General features: G+C 39.8%; 1 protein-coding gene across 1 annotated transcript in view; it reads right to left on the reverse strand.

Moving 5' to 3' along the window:
* The window catches only part of LOC140206058 (WD repeat-containing protein 47-like), a 59,740-nt gene that overhangs the window by 37,423 nt on the left and 2,475 nt on the right, over window positions 1-19,842 (reverse strand). Inside the window, exon 2 of the mRNA XM_072274139.1 lies at window positions 231-409. Coding sequence (XP_072130240.1) covers window positions 231-388 — 158 coding nt within the window. The 5' untranslated portion in view covers window positions 389-409. The remainder of the gene's footprint in view (window positions 1-230; window positions 410-19,842) is intronic.

Consider the following 19,842-nt stretch of genomic DNA (forward strand, 5'->3'; position numbering starts at 1 on the left):
TACTCATAAAATAAGTATTTTTAAACATCATTTAATAAAAAAAGGTGCAAGAAAATATCAACAGTGGATGAAGCACACAGGAAAGGATTGATTAAATAATAAATGATGATACAAAGCAGAGTGAAATGAAATGTACAAAAAATTTGATTCAGAAAGTGTATAAATGGTTTTGTTTTTTGAATGTTACTTCATTTACAATGTAAAATAAAGTTCTAAACTAAACCACATACCTGAGAAAAAGCATGTCGTCTGAATAGAGTCCATTTATGACACCACTCTCTTTCTCAAGAGACAGCATGCTAATATGGAGTTTCCTTGAATTAAGAAAATCCAAGATTAGCTTGATTATTTCTGCCTCTTTAACATTGATAGTCTCCTCGGCTGTCATGATTACAGTCTCCAAAGGGACCTATAAATAAAGCATATAATTTAAAGTTTTTATAAGTTTTACTGTACTTCACCAAAATTAAGCTACATGTTTCATTCAGTCTTTAACTCATAATTACCAAGATTGTCTCTCAATTTCTCAAGCACATTCAAATTTGAATGTGAAAGTTCAACATATTTGCTGCAACCCCCCCGAAGAATATCATCATAGCTCTTAAAATGTCTTGTTTATTCACAAGCATGTCATGAAACTGTATTTCCAATTATGTTACATTTAATGTCATTTATGATTTAACAATAAACACAATTCTCTCTTTCTCAGCAGAGGACACTTATAAGACTTCAGCCTTCATTGGCATTCATACATCACTGAGCTTAGAAAATCCGAAGTATATTATAACGGGTTGAAGTGCTACGGATGATCTATCCTGCCCAGCAAATTCCTGCTAAATTGTTTCTGTTTGCCTTAATTCACTGTGTGAACATTAGAAACATGATTATTAACAGATCTAATCATGTTCTTAGAAAAGCATTTCTGTGTTACAACAATAAAATTTGTAAGATCTGAATTTGGTCTGCCTTTCAATCTTGGGTTTTTTATTCCACAACCCTTTTCTCCTGCCTTCTCCCTGCAACCCTTAACCCCTTAATCAAGAATCGATCAATCTCTGCCTTAAACATACCCAATGACTTGGCCCCTACAGCTCTCCGTGGCAATGAAATCGAGAGATTCATCACCAGCTGGCGGGAAAAAATTCTCCTCATCTCAGTTTCAAAGGAACATCACTTTGTTCTGATGCTGTGCCCTGGGATTTTAGACTCTCTAATGAAAATATCCTCTTCACATCCACTCTATCCAGGCCTTTCAGTATCTGAAATAGTTGTCTTAGCAGCTGAAAGTGTTAACGATGTATGCAATATTCTGTCCAATGATGATACCTAAAATATTCCTGAGACGGACTATCATGCCATTATCACTTCACTTCCATGGGACCATGCTACACACAAATCAAAGCTATATTTCCTACAATAAAACTAGATTAAAAATAATTCCTACAATAACACAGGAATCAGGAATGAGAATTGCCCATATAACCATTTGAGCCTATTCTGTCATTCATCAAAAATCATGGCTGGGCAAGGAAAGAAACCTAGAATTCGATATAACACCTTACAGTTAGGGAAGGAAGGAGGAGGTATGGTTCTTCCTTGCCTGAGAAATTATTTTTATGCCTCACAGATAACCCCTCTGTTATATTGGTGTAATAGGGAATATAAGGCTAGATGGAAGGAAATAGAATTTGGATTAGTTGACAGTTTTCCTCTTCAGGCCTTAATAGCTGACAAAGGATTGATGGCCCAGTTGGAAAAATTTAAAAACGCTTGGATAAATCTTACATTAAAAGTATGGCAGAAGGTGGTTAATTCATGTGGAATTAATAACATGTTAAAACTCTTTAGATGGTGTGCATATGATACCGAATTCCTTCCCAACAGAGGAGATAAAAGATTTGAGCTATGGATAAAGAAAGGTCTTACAACCTACCTCTCATTTATAGATAAAAGAGTATTACAAGGTTTCCAAATCCTGCAGGACAAACATGGCCTAGAACATAATGACTTTTTTTAGGTACCTTCAAGTACGAAACTATGTTAACCAGAGTTGTAGATATACAGACCTCTCAACAGTAGAATTAGAATTTTTCAAGATTCTGAATTCGGCTTGCAGTTCAATACCTAGTAAATCAGTTTCTCGATTATATAATGCACTCTCCCATGCTAAAAATGTAAATACACTGTATATTAAAGAGAAGTGGGAGAAAGAAGTGGGGTTGGTACTTTCAGAGGAGGCTTGGGAGAAAATCCGCAGCTTTCAATGGTCTTCGACTAATTCTTTGACTTGGAGAGAACATTGTTGGAAAAACATTATAAGATACTTCAAGACCCCATATCAGGAAAAATATAAAGATACAAATGCGATGTGTTGGAGAAGGTGCGGCTCCAAGGAGGCAAATCATTTTCATATTTTTTGGGATTGCCCTAAATTAAGTCTATTTTGGGAAGGTATTCATAGAACATTAGTTAAGGTACTTAGGTCCCAGATACCTCTGAACTTTGAGACGCTCTATTTGGGGCATGTATTGTTTCTTGAACAGAAGGAAGATATAAAGTTGCTGCAGGCCCTCTTAGTGGCAAGTAAGAAATCAATCACTAGAAAATGGCTAAATCCAATACCCAATGACTTGGTACGAAATTATCTTGGAAATATTTAAAATGGAAAAGTTGACTTACTCCTGAGAACTCAAAAAGAAAAATTTTATCAAATCTGGAATAAATGGATTGAATATATAACCCCAATGCGAGCAGACTTTAGATGACTCTCCTAATGATTTATACTGCTCTTCTCATCAACACAGTAATATTGCTAACGTAAGCACCCCTAGTCTAAATGTTTTTTTTGTTTTCTTTTGGAAAATAGAGAATTAACACAAGTAAAGGGAAAGATTTGGGAAAGGGATAAAAAAATGAAAAAATTAAGTAAATAAGTACATAGGGATTAGATAATTATGTCTGCGGGCAGGAGCAAACATGAACAAATTAGGATATAAGCACCTACAATGGTTGATACTTAGGCTTATATACAACATTTTGGACCAGTGGAAATGGTCCAGAAGGGTTATATGGAAACTATTATTACCATTTTTCTTAACAACTAATTCCATTACTTAGCCTAATAGGTTAGATTTACCACAGTACATAATTATCTATTTAAATGTTTATTTTCCTTTTATATCATCTCAATGTGTACTTAAGAATGTATAAATAATTGTAGTTTTATACATATAAAAAAAGGAAAAGGTTATATGTGTGAAAAAAGTACATGATATTTGTGAATTCCTTATCCAAATAAAAATAAAATTTAAAAAAAACAAAAATCATGGCTGATTTTCTTTCTAAATACTATATTCCTGCATATCCTTTGATTCCTTTTACATCCAGAAATCTATCCATCAGTTTTAAATGGGCTCAATGAATAAGTCCCCACAGTTATTTGGGATAGAAAATTACAAAGATTCAGCACAGTTTGAAGAATTCTGGTATACTTCATATTCTGAACCCACTGCCCACAGTTCCAGACTCTTCAGCTAGAAAAATGTCGATTTTGCAATGACACTGGCATGCCCAGAAATTTTTTATTTAAGTTCCAATGGGATCTAAATGCAGACCTAGTCTATTTATTCCCTCCTCCTATGGCAACACTGCCAACCCTAGGCCGGCTGGTGGTGCAGTGGCATCAGCGCCGGACTAGGCTCCCGAGTTCGAATCCAAGTCGGGCCACGCTAGCCACTCGGCCTCGTAAAAAAAAAGGGTCGAATCAGGAACATTCATATCGTGACCCGGTTAATCTGAAAGGAGACCAATCCTGACACTATGCGCCAGACAAGAATAGCTGACTGTCTGGTGCGACATGCTAGGAAGGACTGCCAACCCTGCAAAATGTGATGAGTTGCCACACGACTCCCTTTATGGCAAGTATATCTTTTTCTCAATTAAGACCATCAAAAGTGTGCACAATATACTGCTACCAAGTTTCATGCCTTAATTGTGTTCTCAGGAATGAGAACACTAAAAGGAATCAAAACTAAAATAAAGCATTATAACATACAGTAATGTGTAATTGACAATGTCGCATTGCTGGGAATCTAAGGTGAACTCTTGCTCTTCCCACTACTGCAATGGGAATTTGCTTTATTCCTTGCCCTCCAGTGGCAGTTCTGCATCAAAGAATCACACATTGTTCATAATGGAGAAGCTGCCTGAAGATGTTAGGCAAGCTGTGTTGGCCTCTAATGCCAAGCCCTGGCTGGTATGGTGAGTGTGGGCCACTGTAGGGAAACCACAATGACTGCTGCACAAGTGAACACAATGCCCTGACTCTGCAAGCTCAAATTCCAGGAACCACTAGAGCTTTTCGCAGAGAAATTGCTGTGCTGGTGACAGCTATCTCCATCATACATAATCAGAGATGAAGCTGAAGGGTCTGTTAGCACATGAAGCAGATGCTGCCAATATGCTGTGCCTGCTAAGATGGAGCTGAGCACCTCTTTGCAATGCTAACAATTACACCACACACCTGAGCCAACCCAACACTATCACCAGTTGTATCTCCACAGAAAACTATGACATTTATTGTTGCAACAACATAAATGATGGGTGGAGGTTGACTTCAGGTACCCCTCACAGACAATAGGTGCAGGAGTAGGCCATTCAGACCTTCAAGCCAGCACCGCCATTCACTGTGATCATGGCTGATCATCCACAATCAGTACCCTTTTCCTGCCCTCTCCACAGTATCCATGGGTTTGCAGCAGATGCTTGGAAAAGCAGGTACAGGCCAACAGACCTCTTTATTAAAGTACTTGAGGAGTACGTATCGAGTGCAACTTGTTTTGATTATTATATTTTTATTAAGATACTATAATATCTTGTATATTTTCACTATAGGACCAAGAACATTAATACAAATTAGCACTCAAGAGGGTAGTGGTTAGGAAGGTACCAAGATTTTGCCTAGGCCCTAGATACGTGCTTAAATGACTACCGCCCTATCATCAACCAACAACTACTCACATCTACTGTGATGAAGTGCTTTGAGAGGTTAGTCATGGCTAGAATCAACTCCTGCCTAAGCATGGACCTGGACTAGCTGCAATTTGCCTATTGCCACAATTGGTCCACCTTGGATGCCACTCTCTACTCAGCCTTGGATCATCTGCACAATAGCAATCCCTACATCCGGCTACTGTTAATTGATTACAGTTCAGCATTCATACCCTCAATATTGATCAACAAGCTCTAAAACTTGATCTCTGTATCTCCCTCTGCAAATGGATCCTTGACTTCCTCATCGGGAGACCACAGTCAGCGTGGATCTGAAATACCATCTCCTTCTCACTGAAAATTAACACTGTACCTCAAAGCAAGTGTGTTTAGCCCACTGTTTTACTGTCTCTAAACCCACAACTGGGTGGCTATCCTTAGCTCAAATGCCATCTATAAATTTGTCAATGACACAATCATTGTTGACAAAATTTCAGATGGTGACAAGGAGGTATACAGGAGTGAGATATATCAGTCAGCTGAGTGGTGTTGCAACTACAAACTTGCACTCAATGTCAGTTAGACCAAGGAATTGATTGTGAACTTCAGAATGAGCAAGTCGAGGAAACACATACCAGTCCTCATAAAAGGATCAGTAATGGAAAGGGTAAGCAGTTTTAAGTTCCTGGATGTCAATGTCTCTAAAAATTTATCCTGGTTCTAACATATTGATGCAATTACAAAGAAGATATGACAGCAGCTATATTTTATTAGGAGTTTGAGACTTGGTATGTCACCAAAGACTCTCACAAATTTCTACACATGTACCGTGAAGAGCATTCTGACCAGTTGCATCACTGTCTGGTACGGAGGAGCCACTGCACAGGATCGGAAAAAGCTGCAAAAAGTTGCAAACTCAGTTAGCTCCATCATGGGCACTAGCTTCCCAAGCATTGAGGACATCTTCAAAAGGTGATGCCTCATAAAGGAAGCATCCATCATTAAGAACCCCATCACCCAAGACATGCCCTCTTCACATTGCTACCATCAAGGTGGTGGTACAGGAACCGGAAGATACACACGTCTTAAGAACAGCTTCTTCCCCTCAGCCATAAGATTTCTGAATGGACAATGAACCCATGTACGCTACCTTATTTTTGTTTTCATTTCTGCTATCTTTTTGCACTATTTATTTATTTTAAAATATATATATTTCTTATTTTAAATTACAGATTTTTTTTGTTAGGTATTGCAATCTACTACTGCCGCAAAACAAGAAATTTCATGATACATGTCAGTGATATTAAACCTGATTCTGACTCATGAAGTGCTTTGAGAGGCTGTGTTAGCTCCAGCCTCTTAGACAATCTTGACCCACTGCAAGTTGCCTACCACTGAACAGCAGGTATGACATTGTGGGCATCAAGTTGTGTCCAAATAAGATTTTACCTGGGAGCTTAACCAATTTCCCCTTGGATCAATAAAGTATGACTATTAACGTCTAAGGATACATATTATATTGAAAGGATGGCTTTACTGGTAAAAAATGAAATCAAATTCTTAGAAAGAGGTGACAGAGGATCGAAAGGTACAGAATTCTTGTGGATAGAGTTAAGAAAGTGCAAGGGTAAAAACACCCTGATGGAAGTTATATACAGGTCTCCAATCAGTAGCTAGGGTGTGGGGAACAAATTACAGCGGGAGAAAGAAAAGGCATATGAAAAAAGGGCAATTTTACAATGGTCATGGGGGATTTTAATATGCAGGTAAATTGGGAAAACCAGGTTGATGCTGGATCCCTAGAACAAGAATTTGTAGAGTGCCTATGGGATGGCTTTTTAAAGTAGCTTGTGGTTGAGCCCACTATGGAAAAGGCTATTCTGGATTGGATGTTCTGTAATGAACCAGATTTGATTAAGGAGCTTAAGGTAAGGAACCTTTAACAGACATTGATCTAATATGATAGAACTCACTCTGCAGTTTGAAACGGTTAAGCTAAATTAGATGTATTAGTATTACAGTTTAATAAAAGTAACCACAGAGACATGACAGAGGATCTGGCCAAAACTGATTGGAAGGGAACACGAGCAGGGATGACGGTAGAGCAGCAATGGCTGGAGCTTCTGGGAGTAATTCAGAAGATGCAGGATCAGTTCATTCCAAGTATTAATGAGACAACTGCAGCTTACAAGAGATGTCAAAGCATAAACACAAAAGGAAGGGCATACAATACAAAAAAAATTAGTGGGAAGCTAGAGGATTGAAAAGCTTTTAAAAGCCAACAGAAGGCAATTTAAAAAAAGCAATAAGAAGAGAAAAGATTAATTATAAAGCCAATACTATAAAATAGGATACTTTTTTTGGAGATATATAAAGAGTCAAAGAGAAGACATTGTACTGCTGGAAAATAATGCTGGGGAGGTAGTAATGGGGAACAAAGAAATAGCTGATGAACTCAATAAGTATTTTTTTGTCATACTTCACTGGCGCACTGGAGAAGATAGCAGCAGCTTACCAAAAATTCAAGTGTATGGAGGGCAGAAGTATGAGCAGATACCTTTACTAAAGAGAAGGTGCTTGGAAAGCTGAAAGGTCTGAAGATAGACAAGTCATTTGGATCACATGGAGTACACCCTGAAAGAGGTAACTAGATTCTGGAATGGATCGAGAGGACTGGAAAATCACAAACATCACTCCACTCTCTAAGAAAGAGGGAGGGAGAAGACGAGAAATTACAGGCCAGTTAGTCTGACTTCAGTGGTTGGCAAGATGTTAAGGTTGATTTATACTTGTGCATACTAGCTTACGCCGTAGCCTACACAAATGGGCTATGCCATTGTGAGCATTTATACTTGTGCGATGGTGTGTCTGCGTCGCTCTGCAATTCACCGCCAAAACGCTAGTTGGTGGTGGGGTTTCTATGCCACTGTGTTGAGTTTCTTCATGTTGAAACTCAACAGGAAGAAACTCAAACCTCAAACAATGGCGACTGAAACTGAAGGAGGGTGAATTTTTTGTGCTTGTCCGGCCACTGAGAGACATGGACGAGGAAATGCATTTCAAATATTTTCGGATGTCGGCAGGTAGATTTGACGATTTGGTTCATCGTCTCCACGCATTTATAGTGCATCAGTGTACGCACAATATACTCAGAGACTGGCAATCACCATTCGAGTTTTAGCTTCAGGTGGAAGTCAACAGGCTGTAGCAGCTAGCTACAGACTGGCGTCAAGCACAGGGTCCTCCATAATTTTGGAGGTCTGTAAAGCTTTATGGAAAGCATTGCAGCCAGAGTTCCTTCCCTGCCTTTCAGTCGCCCAATGGCAAGCTATTGTAGCGTAGCAGGAAATGCGATGCTACCAAGCGGACCAATCACAGTTGTTGTGGTCTGCGTCGCCGCGACACGTAGTTACATTTTTGGGGAGGTGTGAGTCAGGCTACAGCGTAGGATACGATGTAGGGTACACAGATGAGGTCTTAAAGGCACGCAATAAAATAGGCTGAAGTCAACATAGCTTCCTTAAGGGAAAATTTTGCCTGACAAATCTGTTGGAATTCCTTGAGCAAATAACAGGCAGGACAGAGAAAGGAGAATTAGTGGATGTTGTTTACTTGGATTTTCATAAGGTCCTTGACAAGGTGCCACACATGAAGCTACTAAGCAAAATAAGAGCCCAATGATATTACAGGAAAAACACTAGCAAGGACAGAAAATTGGTTGACTGACAGAAGGCAAAGAGTAGAAGAAAAGGGGCCTTTTGCTGGTTGTACGCTAGTGACTAGTGGTGATCTGCAGGGGTCGGCGTTGGGTCTGCTAATTCTGTTAATGATATGAATGACAAAATTGAAGGTTTTGTGGCCAAGTTTGGGGATGATACAAAGATAGGTAGAAGGGCATGTAGTATTGAGGAAGCAGGGTCTGCAAAAGGACTTGGACAGATTAGAAGAATGGGCAAAGAAGTGGCAGCTGAAATATAGTGCAGAGGAGAGTATAGTCACAAACTTTGGTAGAAGGAATAAATGTGTACAGTATTTTCTAAATGGGGAGCAAATTCAGAAACTAGAGGTGCAACAGGACTTAGGAATTCTAGTCCATGGTTCCCTATAGGTTAGCTTGCAGGTTGAGTTGGTAGTAAGATAGGCAAATGCAATTCTACTATACATTTTGAGAGTACTAAAATGCAAATACAAGGATGTAATGCTGAGATTTATAAGGCATTGCTCAGACATTTGGAATATTGTAAGCAATGCTGAGCCCCAGATCTAAGAAAGGATGTGCTGACAATGGAGAGGGTCTAGAGGATGTTTATAAGAATTTTCTTCAGAATTAAAGGGTTAATGCATGAGGAGTATTTGATGGCTCTAGGCCTGTACTCGATGGAGTTTAGAAGAATTGGGGGGACCTAACTGAAACCAACCAAACATTGAAAGGCCTATATAGAGTGGATGTAGAGAGGATGTTACAATAGTGGGATAGTGTAGGACCAGAAGGAACACAGCCTCACAACAGAAGCATCTCCCTTTAGAACAGAGTTGAGGAGGATTTTTTTTAACAGCCAGAAGGTGGTGAATCCATGCAATTGATCGCCACAGACAGCTGTGGAGGCCAAGTTACTGGGTAATATTTAAAGCAGAGATTGATAGGCTCTTAATTAATAAGGGCATCAAAGGTTATGGGGACAAGTCAGGAGAATGCTGTTGAGAGGGAAATTAAATCAGCCATGATCAAAAAGCACACCAGACTCGATTAGCTGGATGGCCTAATTCTGCTCCAGTATCTTATGGTAACATGGCTACAGTGGATGCCATCTACCTGACCTAACATGTATCTCTGGTGCATAAAGGAGGCTCAAGAAATTCGGTATGTCCCCATCGACCCTTACCAATTTTATCAATGTTCCATAAAAAGCATCCTATCTGGATGCATAACAGATTGGTATGGCAACTGCTCTGCATGTGACCACAAGAAACTGCAGTGAGTAGTGGAAACAGCTTAGCACACTACAGAAACCAGCTTCTGGACTCTGTCTATACTTCTAGCTGCTTCAGTAAAGCAGCCAGCATAATCAAAGACCCTACTCACCCTGGAAATTCTCTTTTCTTCTATCAGGCAGATACAAAAGCCTGAAAGCACATACTCACAGGCTCAAGGGAGCTTGAATGGAGATGAAGGGACAGGTATAGCACTTGGGCTGCCTCCAGAGATAAGTGCTGGGAGGGAGATTAGTGGAGAGGGACGAATGGACAAGGGAATCATGGAAGGATCATTTTGGAGGTGGCAGAAGTTGTGGAGTATGATGCGTTGGATGCAGAGGCTGATGCAGTGGTAGGTAAGGACAAGAGGAACTCCAACACAGTTAAAGCAGCAGGAAGATGGGGTGAGCACGGACGTTCGGGAAAAGGAGGAGGTGCAGGTGAGGACAGCATCAATACTGGAGTGAGAAAAACCCTGCCTGATATCCTGGAAAGGAAAGCCGCATCCTGGGAACAGATACAGTGGCGGTGCAGGAGCAGAGAAAAGGAAATATCATTTTTACAGAGGATAGGGTAGGAAGAGGTATAGTTAAGATAACTGTGGGAATCAGTAAGTATATAAAAAATGTCGGTTGACAGTTTTTCTCCAGTAATGGAGACAGAAAGATCAAGAATGGGGAGGGAGATGTCAGAGAATGGTAAGCGCATGGAATGCATTGCCGGGGGTGGTAGTAGAGGCAGATACATTAAGGACATTAAGACCCTCTTAAATAGGCAGATGGATGAAAGAAAAATGAGGGATATGCGAGAGGGAAGAGCCAGATTAATTTTGGATTAGGTTAAAAGGCTGGCACAACATCAAGGGGTGAAGGGCTTGTACTGTACTGTGCTGTACAGTACTATGTTCTAATAAATACAAATGTTGCTGTGGTTGACGAACCCTTTTATCTTCATGTTTTCCTTGTGGATCAGATGCAAATATTAGCTAAACATACTACAACCTGGGCATTGTCAGCAATTTTGCACAGAAGCATCATCATTTCTTCAAGAGTGAGCAAACTTGGAAATTCCATGCAAGCAAGATAGACTGAAATATCTACCCTTTATAACCTTGTTTATTTTTGGTTGATAACTATTGTGTTTAATTGAGAATGTTCATTATTTTTTCTCACAAGTTAAAACTAATTGTTTTTAAATGTTTTTTGTGTAGGATTGAAAATTACTTCTAGCTAAGATCAAATCTTATACTCTACAAAAAATATTTTTACCCTTACCACACTGAAATAAACACCCCATTATACAAATAAAATAACCAAATCATAAATTATAACTAGACAAACAACAGCATTAATGTATTATAACTTATTTTATCAATAGCCCCAAAGTCTTGGCATAGCAGTTTTCTTAAAGAAAAACATAGATTTTGGTGATGGAAGTCACTTAAGTGCTCCATTTGAACTGGCCAAGCATATAGTTCAGACATGCAGAGGAAATGACTATAAATATAAAAACATTCCTAGAGTTTCATATCTCAAGTTCCAAAAGACAATATCTGTTTCTGAACATTCAAAAAACACATTTTATTTAACAAAATTGTATGAACTTAAGCCTCCCATTTACCTGCTTTGTTCGATATTCATCAATATTTTTACCCAATTAAAAATAAAGTACAATTTCTCTTTAGAGCCTCAGTTGCAGATGCTGCTTCCTTCTCTTGAAGAAACAAACTCTTGACTCCCATTAACAAACATGAACATTTTAATTCTTTATTTTATTATAAAGAACTAAAGTTTACCAAGCATAACAACTCAGCCTAGTTCCAGTTCTAACGACCACACTTCAGCTCTGGATTTACACAGCAGTATTAACAGATTGGTATGTATGCCAATTAATTTCTGTCAGTCAAGACACCTTCTACCCCCACACTTCAGCTCTGGATTCATGCACCAATATCAACAGACTGGTATGTATGCCGATAAATCCTTCTCAGTCAGAAACCAGAGCACATATTAAGGCTGGCACTCAGGTTTCCTGTTGAGACAGTTGAACAGTTTGAGGTACCATCTTTCAGAAAAAAAAATTAAACTGTGGCTCTCTATCTGCCTTCCCAAGTGGATTAAAAGACTTCAAAGGATATAGTAAATAATTTAGTAGGCTCTTAGTATACATAAACAATATTTTTCTTGGAGTGGTCTTTGGGAGTGTCGCCCAGTGTAGATGTGGGGAGCTGAACATTTGGCTCAAGGAGCTTTGACAACAAAGCACAGGTGAGGACCAAGTAAAAATCCTGTTAATCTGTGATCTTTGAATTGTACACAAAATGGTTGCCAGGGCAATGGAATGTTTCTTCTGCAAGACGTAGAAGTCAAGGAACCTCATGATCTCACTGATGACCACATCTGTAGAAAGTGCATCCATTTGTACCTCCTGTCAGACTGGATCAAGGAACTAAAGATGCAGTTGGATTTACTCAGGATCATCTATCATGCTGATGAGTTTTAGTGAAGTAGTGACAACTAGGATGCAGGTTACAAATAGATGAGAAACCAACAGAAGTAGTAAGGTAAGTAGGCACCACATGCAAGGTTCATCTTTGGCCATTTGGCCTAGTAACAAGTAAACCTCATTTTACACTGCTGGGTGAGGGAGTAGGGGAATGACCTTTCAGAGGGCAGCAGCAGTATCTGGGTCAGTGCACTGCGCCTGGCTCTGAGGCAAACAAGGGAAGGGTGAGGTCAGGCAGAGCAGTAGAGATAAGGGACTTGATAGTATGGGGCACAGATACATATTTCTGTGGCTGCAATCAATACTTCAACGTTGTGTTGTAGTGTGCACAGGACATTTGGTGAGGAGAGAGTGAGCAACAAGAGGTTGTGATCCATACAGATATGTAGAAACCATGTATCTGTTCTCTATCCGCTTTGCATTCTGTATTGCGCATTTACTATGTTTATTATGGGAATCAGTCACATGAATGGGGCCGTGGTAAAAGTGAAGGGAATAAGTTATGTATTCTTGCTTATTTCGTTGCAGTTTGGGATTGGCAGAGGTCATATCTTTTGCTAACTGCTGAAATAACACTCAATAATGCTTAATTGTATGATTACTAATTGTTAATAAAAGATCGATTAAAAGGTTCAACTTTTGGAGCAATCACAGGACCTGTGGGGGTGTCATGTAACTCTGTACGATCGCAGGCAAATGGCAAATGTTTTGATTTGATTTTGGATTAGTTTTGCCACTACAGATATCAATCTGTATAAACAGTAACAACATCCTACAAATGGATTTTAGGAAAATAGGTAAAGTTAAAAGCAGGATTTCCAGGGTTATGATGTCAAGATTACTATCCATGCCACGTGCTAGTGAAGTGAAATAATGTTCAATATGTGTTTAAGGAACTGGGGCAGGATGAGTGCTTCAGATTTATGGATCATTGGGCTCTTCTTAGTTGAGTTGGGATCTATACAAACAAGACTGTTTGGATCTGAACTCAAGGAAAACCAATATCCCCACAGGGAGGTTTCTTACTCAGGAGGGTTTAAACTAGAATGGCATGGAATTGGGAACCACAACAGCAGGGCAACAGGTGGTAGGATTGTGGGGAAAACTGAAAGGAAGGATAGCAATGGACAGGCTAATAAACATGGTGGAACTGATGGGCTGAAATGTGTTTATTTCAATGTTAGGAGTATTATGGAATTATAAGGTTGTTGCCACTACAGAGACCTAGTTGTACGATGGACAGGAATAGCAGCTCAACGTTCAAGGTTTTGCTGTTCAGAGGGTGGTAAAAGAGGTTGCACCACTGATAAAGCAGAATTTCACAGCAGTACACAAAGAGAACATACTAGAGGACATATCCACAGAGGTGGAGTCCAGAAGTAAGAAAGGTGCAATCACTCTGATGGCATTATATAATAGGCCCCTTAATGACCACTGAAAGATAGAGGAACAAAATTGTAGACAGGTTATGGGAAGGCACAGAAACAACAGGGTTGTCATAGTGGGAGACTAACTTCCCTGGTACTGATTGGAATTTCTTTAATACAAAAGGCATAGATGGAGCAGGACATCTGTGCATCCAAGAGGGGTTCTTCAAACAGTAGGTATAAAGTCCAACTAGAGGACAGAATATATTGGACATAGTTCTGATAAATGATCCAGGCCAGGAGAACATTTTGAGAACAGTGACCAAAACTTCTTATGCTTTGAGGTAGTTATGAGTAAGGATGTAATTGGATCTTGTAGGAAGATACTAAATTGAGGGAGGGCAAATTACTTCAAAATGAGACAATAGCTAAATAGCATTGATTGGAAGCAGCTGCTGTTAGACAAGGACATCTCAACTATGTGGGAGTTGTTTAAAGACTAGCTGATTAGAGCTCAAGATTGGCATGTTCTGATTAGGAGTAAGGGCAACTATGATAAGGCAGGGAATCCTTGGATGATCTGAAAGGTTCTAAATTCAACAAGAAAGGAAAAGGAAACACACATAAGGTTTAGGATGCTAAAATCCAACTGGGCTTACGTAGAATATAAGAATAGCAGGAAAGTACACAAGCAAGTGATTAGGAAGGCAAAAAGGGGCCATGAAATATCCTTCACAAACAGGATCAAGGAGAATCCCAAGACATTTTTAACTTGCGTTAAGAAAAAGGAGATAAATAAAGTCTGGGTAGGCCCACTCAAGGATAAAACAGGGAGACAGAGTAAGTAGCTGAGGTACTAAATGAATACTTTGCATTGGCATTACTGAAGGATTTGGAAGACAGTGAAAACAGAGTGGGGTATGCTAATGTGCTTTGACATTTTGAGGTTATGGAGGAGAGACTGCTGGGTCTTCTGAAAAACATTTAAGGTTGCTAAGTCTCCAGTGCTTGATGGCATATACCCAGAACATTTAAAGAAGCAAGTGAGAAGATTGTTGGGGCTTTGACAATAATTTTTGATTCCTCACTAGCAACTGACGATGTTCCAGAAGATTGGACGGTAGAAAATGTTGTGCCTTTATTTAACAATGGAGATAACCTAGATATTATTGACCAGCAAATCTCATGTTAGTGGTAGGGAAAACAATATTACATGTATTATAAGCATCTGTAAAAGTAATGCCTGCTTATGGACAGTCAGCTTGGCTTTTGGCAGGGCAGGTCATGCCTTACAAATTTGATTCAGATTTTCAAGGAGGTGACAAAGGAGCCTAATGAGGGTAAGGCAGTGGACACTATTGTATAGATTTTAGTAAAGTATTTGATAAGGTCCCTCATGGTAGGTTGATTCAAAAGATAAAGATGCATGGGATCCAAGGTGCAAATTTGGACTCAGAACTGGCCACAGAAGTCAGAAAGTAGAAGTGGAAGGCTGTTATTCTGGCCGGAGGTCTGTGGTCAGTGGTGATCTATAAGGACTGGTGCTGGGACCTCTTGCTTGTGATATACACTCAGTGTTCACTTTATTAGGAACAGCAGCTTATTATTGCAAATATCCAATCATGCGGCAGCAACTCAATGCATAAAAGCATGCAGACATGGTCAAGAGGTTCAGTTGTTGTTCAGACCAAACATCAGAGTGGGGAAAAATGTGATCTCAGTGACTTTGACCGTGGAATGATTGTTGGTGCCAGAGGGAGTGGCTTGAAACTGCTAATCTCCTGGAATTTTCACCCCCAACACACTCTAGAATTTAGAGAATGGTGGAAAAAATAAAAAATATCTGATGAGTGGCAGTTCTGTGGGTGAAAACACCTTATTAATGAGAGAGGTCAGAGGAAAACGGCTAGGCTGATTCAAGCTGACAGGAAGGTGACAACGACTCAACTCACGCAGTGAGTTGCAGAAGAGCATCTCTGAACACACAACATATCGAACCTTGAAGTGGATGGGCAGAAGACCACAAATGCACACTCAGTGGCCAATTTACTAGGTCCAGGGGGTACCTAATAAAATGATTATTGAGTGCATTTCAATAAGTTTGAATGAACACGTAGGTAGATGAATTAGAAGTTTGTAATTGATACCGACATTGGTAAAAGACTATCAGTGATACACACACAAAATGCTGGAGGAACTCAGCGGGCCAACTCATTGACTGTACCCCTTTCCATAGATGCTGCCTGACCTGCCGAGTTCCTCCAGCATTTTGTGTGTATTGCTCGAATTTCCAGCATCTGCAGACTTTCTCTTGTTTGTGATTTAAGACAATCAGAGAATACAGTGGGATATAGATCACCTACAGATCTTGGCAGAAAGAGTAATCTAGGAAAGTGTGAGGTGTTCCACTTTGAGAGGTCAAATGAAAGGATATAATTAATGGTATACTCTGTGACAACACTGAGGTATAGAAGGATCTTCGGGCTTGGGTCCATAGTTCATTGAAAGTGGCTATGCAAGCAGCTAAGGTGATAGGTGGTATATGGCACAATTCCCTTCATTATTGAATTGAATTGATTTTATTTCTTACATCCTTCACATACATAAGACCATAAGACAAAGGAGAAGAAAGCCATTCAGCCCATCGAGTCTGCTCCACCATTTTACCATGAGCTGATCCATTCTCCCATTTAGTCCCACTTCCCTGCCTTCTCACCATAACCCTTGATGCCCTGGCTACTCAAATACCTATCAATCTCTGCCTTAAATACACCCAATGACTTGGCCTCCACTGCCGCCTGTGGCAACAAATTCCATTGATTCACCACCCTCTGGCTAAAAAAATTTCTCCGCATCTCTGTTCTGAATGGGCGCCCTTCAATCCTTAAGTCATGCCCTTTTGTACTAGACTCCCCCACCATGGGAAACAATTTTGCCACATCCACTCTGTCCATGTCTTTCAACATTCAAAATGTTTATGAGGTCCCCCCTCATTCTTCTAAACTCCAAGGAATACAGTCCAAGAGCAGACAAACATTCCTCACATGTTAACCCTCTCATTCCCGGAATCATTCTAGTGAATCTTCTCTGAACCCTCTCCAACGTCAGCACATCCCTTCTTAAATAAGGAGCCCAAAACTGCCCACAGTACTCCAAGTGGGGTCTTACCAGTGCCTTACAGAGCCTCAACATTACATCCCTGCTCCTATACTCTATTCCTCTAGAAATGAATGCCAACACTGCATTTGCCTTCTTCACCACCGACTCAATCTGGAGGTTAACCTTAAAGGTATCCTGCACGGGGACTCCAAAGTCCCGCTGAGGACCTGAGGAGTAAAAGTCTTCACGTTACGTCTCTGTCTAAATGTGCAATCATAGTAATTTATAATAAATAGAACAGTCAATGCAACATAGAATACACTCAAATCAGCGCGAGTTAATCAGTCTGATGGCCTGGTGGAAGAAGCTGTCCCGGAGCCTGTTGGTCCTGGCTTTTATGCAACGGTACTGTTTCCCAAATGGTAGCAGCTGGAATAGATCATGGTTGGGGTGACTCGGGTCCCCAGTGATCCTATGGGCCCTTTTTACACACCTGTTATTGTAAATGTCCTGAATCATGGGAAGTTCACACCTACAGATGCGCTGGGCTGTCTGCACTACTCTCTGCGTACATAACAGGCAGTGATGTAGCCAGTCAGGATGCTCTCAACTGTGCCCCCATAGTAGGGTTGATTATTATAAAAGCAAGGAAGTCATGGTGCAGCTATATGAAGCTAATCAGAACACATTTGGAATACTGCGTGCCATTCTGATTGCCCTATTATTGGAAGGATGTGGAGACTGTGGAAAGAATGAAGAAGAGGTTCAGCAGGATACTGCCTGGATTAGAGAGTAGGCATTATAAGGAAATTTTGGACAAACTTGTGTTGTTCTTCCTAGAGCTTGGAGGCTGAAGAAAGACCGATAGAAGTTTTAAAAATTATTAAAGGCAATAGATAGGGTGGACAGAATCTTTTCCCCCAGGGTAGAAAAGTCAAACAACAGAGAACATGCTTTTAAGTTGGGTGGGTGGGGGGGGGTAGTTTAAAAGCGATGTGAGAGCAAGTTGTTTATGCCAAGAGTGGCAAGTGTCTGGAATGGGTAGTAGTGCAGTAGTGGAAACAGTGGTTTGGTAGAGTTTAAGAGGCTTTTAGATAGACACATGAATATGAAGGGAATTGATACAGAGGAGGACATTTAGTATAAATTGCCAACAACACTGGCACATTATAGTCCAAATGGCCTGTCCAGTGAAGTACTATTTGTCCCTCAATCAATGTCACTAAAAAGAATGCTGACTTAGAAATCAAGAGCAGGAATAGGCCAATTGACCCATCAAGCTTGCTCTACAACTTAATGAGATCATGGCAGATTTGATAATAAACTAACTTTGTATTCCCTTTTACATACAACAACCTTTTACCCTTTGCTTATTAAGCATCTATGTGCCGCTTTATTAAAAACAATCAAAGATCCAGTTTCCAGCGGTTTTCCCAAGGATATAGCCCATATCATAGTCTGACAATCATACATTTGTAATTCAAACAACACACACAAAATGCTGGAACTCAGCAGGCTAGGCAGCATCTACTCTTTTCCTAGATGCTTCCTGGGCTGTGAGTTTCTCCAGCATTCTGTGTGTGTTGCTGGATTTCCAGCATCTTCAGATTTTCTCTCGTTTGTAATTCAAATTCGTGTCCTTTCTCTTAACTAATTTTAAGTCCTGAATTAGCAATTATCTCCAAATTTACACATTTTTTCTGCTATGCTTTGTTTTGGAGCCTTCTTAAAAATTAATTCATAGAATATAGCAATAAGACAAATACTACCTACTGACCTTGCCCCACCATTCACTAAAGCTAGTCTTTTACTTCCACATTCTTAATTGTTAAATTGAGATATTTAACAAATTCATAAATATACTTACTAACTCCAGGTCCACATCCCTCAAGGTAGAAAATTACAAATAATTCACAAGTCAGAATCATACAGCATACACAGAGACATATGCAGTACAACTCTGATACATAGGGATACTTTGGATGAAAATGAAAGTGGGTGGATTCACAGATTTATAGATGACACTGAGATTATCATACTTATCTATACTAATCCCACATCCACTTTACATTCCCCTATACCTTGCTCATTCAAATGCCTGTCAAAATGCTTGTTAACTACACTCTGAAAAATTTACTCCTCACATCTCCTTTAAATCAGCTCCTCCTCAATCTAAAGCTATACCCCAGCTTGAGACACTCCTACTCCAGCTATCCATCTTATTTCTGTCGCTCATGATTTTACACACCTCTAAAATGTCAATTCTCAACCTTTACTACAGGGAAAATAAATCCAGTCCAACCTCTGATAACTTGAGCCTTGTGACCCAAGCAACATCCTTGTGAATCTCCTCTGCACCCTTTCTAGATCAATCCTTTGATAAAACACCAGTTAAACCACAAGTGGAGCAACCAGTTCTGCATGATCACTGTATGGGCTGGAGAATAACGGTAATGAAGGTTGGTATAACTTTCCTTGGAAGGCAGACAAATTTAATTGCATTCTGAATTAACAGGTACTTAAAAATCCTGCTTCTCTAAGGATAAACTGAGACTTTGATTTATGGTAGTTAGAAGGATTACTCTGGTCTTTATAGTGGGTTTTCAACCCACAACTTTCTAACAAGCTAAAGTGCAATCTTAAAGCTGTGCGGCACAGGAGCAGTTACTGATGTTTAATAATTCTTTACCATCTACACTAATTGCTTTTTACCAAGTACTTGGTCCATAGCTTTCTATAGCTTAGTGATTTGAGTGCTTGCATAGATAATTCTTCAGTGCTGTGAGATCATTCTTGAATACCTACACACTCCAGTCAAGGATCTTAGATCTTTTAGGTTTTGATGCTTCTGTTATGGGTAAAAGTATTTTACAATCCATTCTATCTATGCCTCTATCAGGACCCTATT

Source organism: Mobula birostris, chromosome 12 (genome assembly GCF_030028105.1).
Source record: "Mobula birostris isolate sMobBir1 chromosome 12, sMobBir1.hap1, whole genome shotgun sequence".
In the NCBI taxonomy this organism is placed as follows: Eukaryota; Metazoa; Chordata; class Chondrichthyes; order Myliobatiformes; family Myliobatidae; genus Mobula; species Mobula birostris.